General features: G+C 45.2%; 1 protein-coding gene across 1 annotated transcript; it reads right to left on the bottom strand.

The window, feature by feature from the left end:
- Window positions 1-452: 452 nt before the first annotated feature.
- On the bottom strand, window positions 453-2581 carry LOC142434591 (melanoma-associated antigen B1-like). The gene is made up of 2 exons (XM_075539277.1): window positions 2501-2581; window positions 453-1627 (listed from the first exon to the last, which is right to left on the bottom strand). Exon 2 carries the CDS (start codon window positions 1606-1608, stop codon window positions 562-564), a length of 1047 nt encoding a protein of 348 aa, XP_075395392.1. The 5' UTR covers window positions 1609-1627; window positions 2501-2581; the 3' UTR covers window positions 453-561.

Here is a 2581-nt window from a genome sequence, read left to right as displayed (position 1 = left end):
TGGGCATCTGGTTATTTTGAACTCAGAAAAGACGAAAAGTTTCAGCACAATTAAAAAATTTCTTTATTTCTAATCAAGTAGATTTCAGAGAATATGCAGTGCTCCAACTAAAACACAAAACAACTCGTAAATATTTTCATCACATCAAGTTGTGTGTGTGCATATAACTTTTAGTTGTACAAAACAGGTAAGATTAAAAAGGATAAGGCACCCCCGAAACTTCTACAAGTATCATTTTTTTCTTTCATGTGTGATCCTAACTACCTTAATCTGGCGTTATTCTCAATGCCATTCTACCCACTTTTAAAACATCAACAAATGTTGAAGTTTTGCCTGTCATTGTAGATGGCGATGCTAACTCATATCTGATATACAAGAAAATCAGGATGACCACGAAGGACATTCATGAGCTTACATTCCACAGCAAAATGAAACGTAGATCAAAAGGCACATTTGAGAGAGAAAAAACTACAAGTTACTAGTACACAACAGAAGATAATCTATTTGTTTCCTCTAGGCTACTTCAGAATGTACTACTTGGAAGTTTGACAGCCCTGTCAACTACTCTGAAGAATCTGCTCCCACTTCACTAGATTCTGGTGAAGCCACTAGACTTGGGTCTGAACTCTCAGTGGTGTTAGCAGTAGAACAGAACATGGATGCAACTAGCTGTCGAGCTCTCATTTGCTCATCTTTCAAAGCCTCTTCATACAGAACAGGGAAATCCCAGGGATTCACACCTTTCAGCATGGCCAAAAACTCCAGAACTTTCATCTTGGTGGTTTCAGCACATGCCCTTGGACCCCAGAGGAATTCATAGCGTGGAGGACGACTCTTTCGCACCTGCCGGCACTGCAGGTATCTCGCCAGCACAAAATCACACACCAGGAGCTTCCTGGGCTCTCCAAAAATATCGTGCTTCCTCCCAGCATAGATTCCCAGCATATTCAGGAACTTCCAGATGGCTTCTTCAGAGGCTCGGTTACCATTCATGAAGATCACACCCAGGACAGTTAATAGCAGACTCGTCATAGGCAACTGCAGGCCACCATTCAAACTGTTTCGTTGGGTGACATCTACTGTCTTGATGAGCTCATAGGAGTTACATCTGGACTTTGCTTCTCTCAATTCAAGGCCAAAGAACAACTTCATGCGCTCTGCAGCTTCGCTCAGGATCTCAGGGAAGTGCTTCTGGAACTTCTTGTTCACAACCTTCAGCATATCGGCCTTCATAACAGGCTCCTTCATGTTATACTTGTCTACCAAGAACAGCAGTAACATGCGTATCTTTCTGGTCAGATCTCTCTTAGGCTTCTCAGTGGAAGATGGTTCCTGGGCAGGGCTGAGGCTTTTCTCATCTTGGCCCTTGGCATCTACGTCAGATACTTTAGACAAAATATCTGAAGCAGGAGCAGTGGCCTCCTTAAACTCCTGAAATACACCCTCAACAGAAGACCTTTGGGGAGTATCCCCCAAAACAGGCGAGGAGGAAGAGGGTCCTTCCTCCTGCACTGCAGTGACCTGAGCACCCCTGGCAGCTTGGCTTTCCCCTCGGGCCTGTTGGCGTTTCTCACGGGCACGGCGCTTACTCTTCTGACCACGAGGCATGGTGAATCTCTTGAGATCCCTGTGGACGAAGCAGCAGTTAAACTCACAAATACCAAGAAGATTCTGACTCATAGTGACCCTGTAAGGCAAAGTAAAGCTCCCCTTGTGTGTTTCTGAGACTGAAAATCTTGAAGAGAATAGAAAGATTCAATTTTTTTCCAAGGAGATGCTGGTGGTTTTGAACTTCCCACTTTGTGGTTAGCAGCCTAACATGTAACTCACTGCCCCACTAGCATTAGCAAATAGCCAACAGGGTGATCATGTCCACTGTTAGGAGGACCTGGGTCACCTTCGCTTTGCTGCTCTGATGTTTTGCTTGTTTGACAGGAACTTGTTTGTCAATAAAGACAAAAAAATCAAATTCAGTTTTACTTTTCCCCTCTGTTTTTAATTTTTTAGCCTCTCAGAACCCTATTTAGATTTGAGGGATAACGAATTGGCAGGAATTTTTTTAAGAAATGCACTGTAAATATTTGCACCGCCCTTATCAAAAATGAAATCACCAATGGTATCTTGTGAAATGCTCCATATATATGATTCTCTTTCTTTTTCTACTCACCCCCTCTTCCCTCCCTCCTCAATATCCTATCCTGCCCCACTCCCTACTCTGGCCCTTGTCTCTGGCCCTCGCTGGAATCCAGAATGGAGGGAAGGGGAGCATCAGACCACCAGGCCTGGCAGAGCACAGGATGTGCTGACAGTACAGGCTGAGGTTCTGTGGAGAATGGACCTGCAGCCCTCACTCAAGCCCTTCAATTTGACTGGCAGAGGTGCTAAGCTTCAGACCACCCTGACATGTGACCACTCCCTCTATGCAAAACCCTCATTTCCCTGGGAGCCCCAAGGAGAAACTGGACAAGTGGGAGAGTCCTGCAGCCGTCAGGGTACTTACTCTGACTCCTGGGGTGACCTGGAATCTGTCTTCTGGTGACTGAAGGTCAATCTCTTGTAGTAAGACCGAGGCCCCCAACTC

The sequence above is a fragment of the Tenrec ecaudatus genome, chromosome X, assembly GCF_050624435.1.
Source record: "Tenrec ecaudatus isolate mTenEca1 chromosome X, mTenEca1.hap1, whole genome shotgun sequence".
In the NCBI taxonomy this organism is placed as follows: domain Eukaryota; kingdom Metazoa; phylum Chordata; class Mammalia; order Afrosoricida; family Tenrecidae; genus Tenrec; species Tenrec ecaudatus.
Note: the sequence above shows the minus strand (reverse complement) of the source record. Positions and strands in the feature narration are given on the sequence as shown.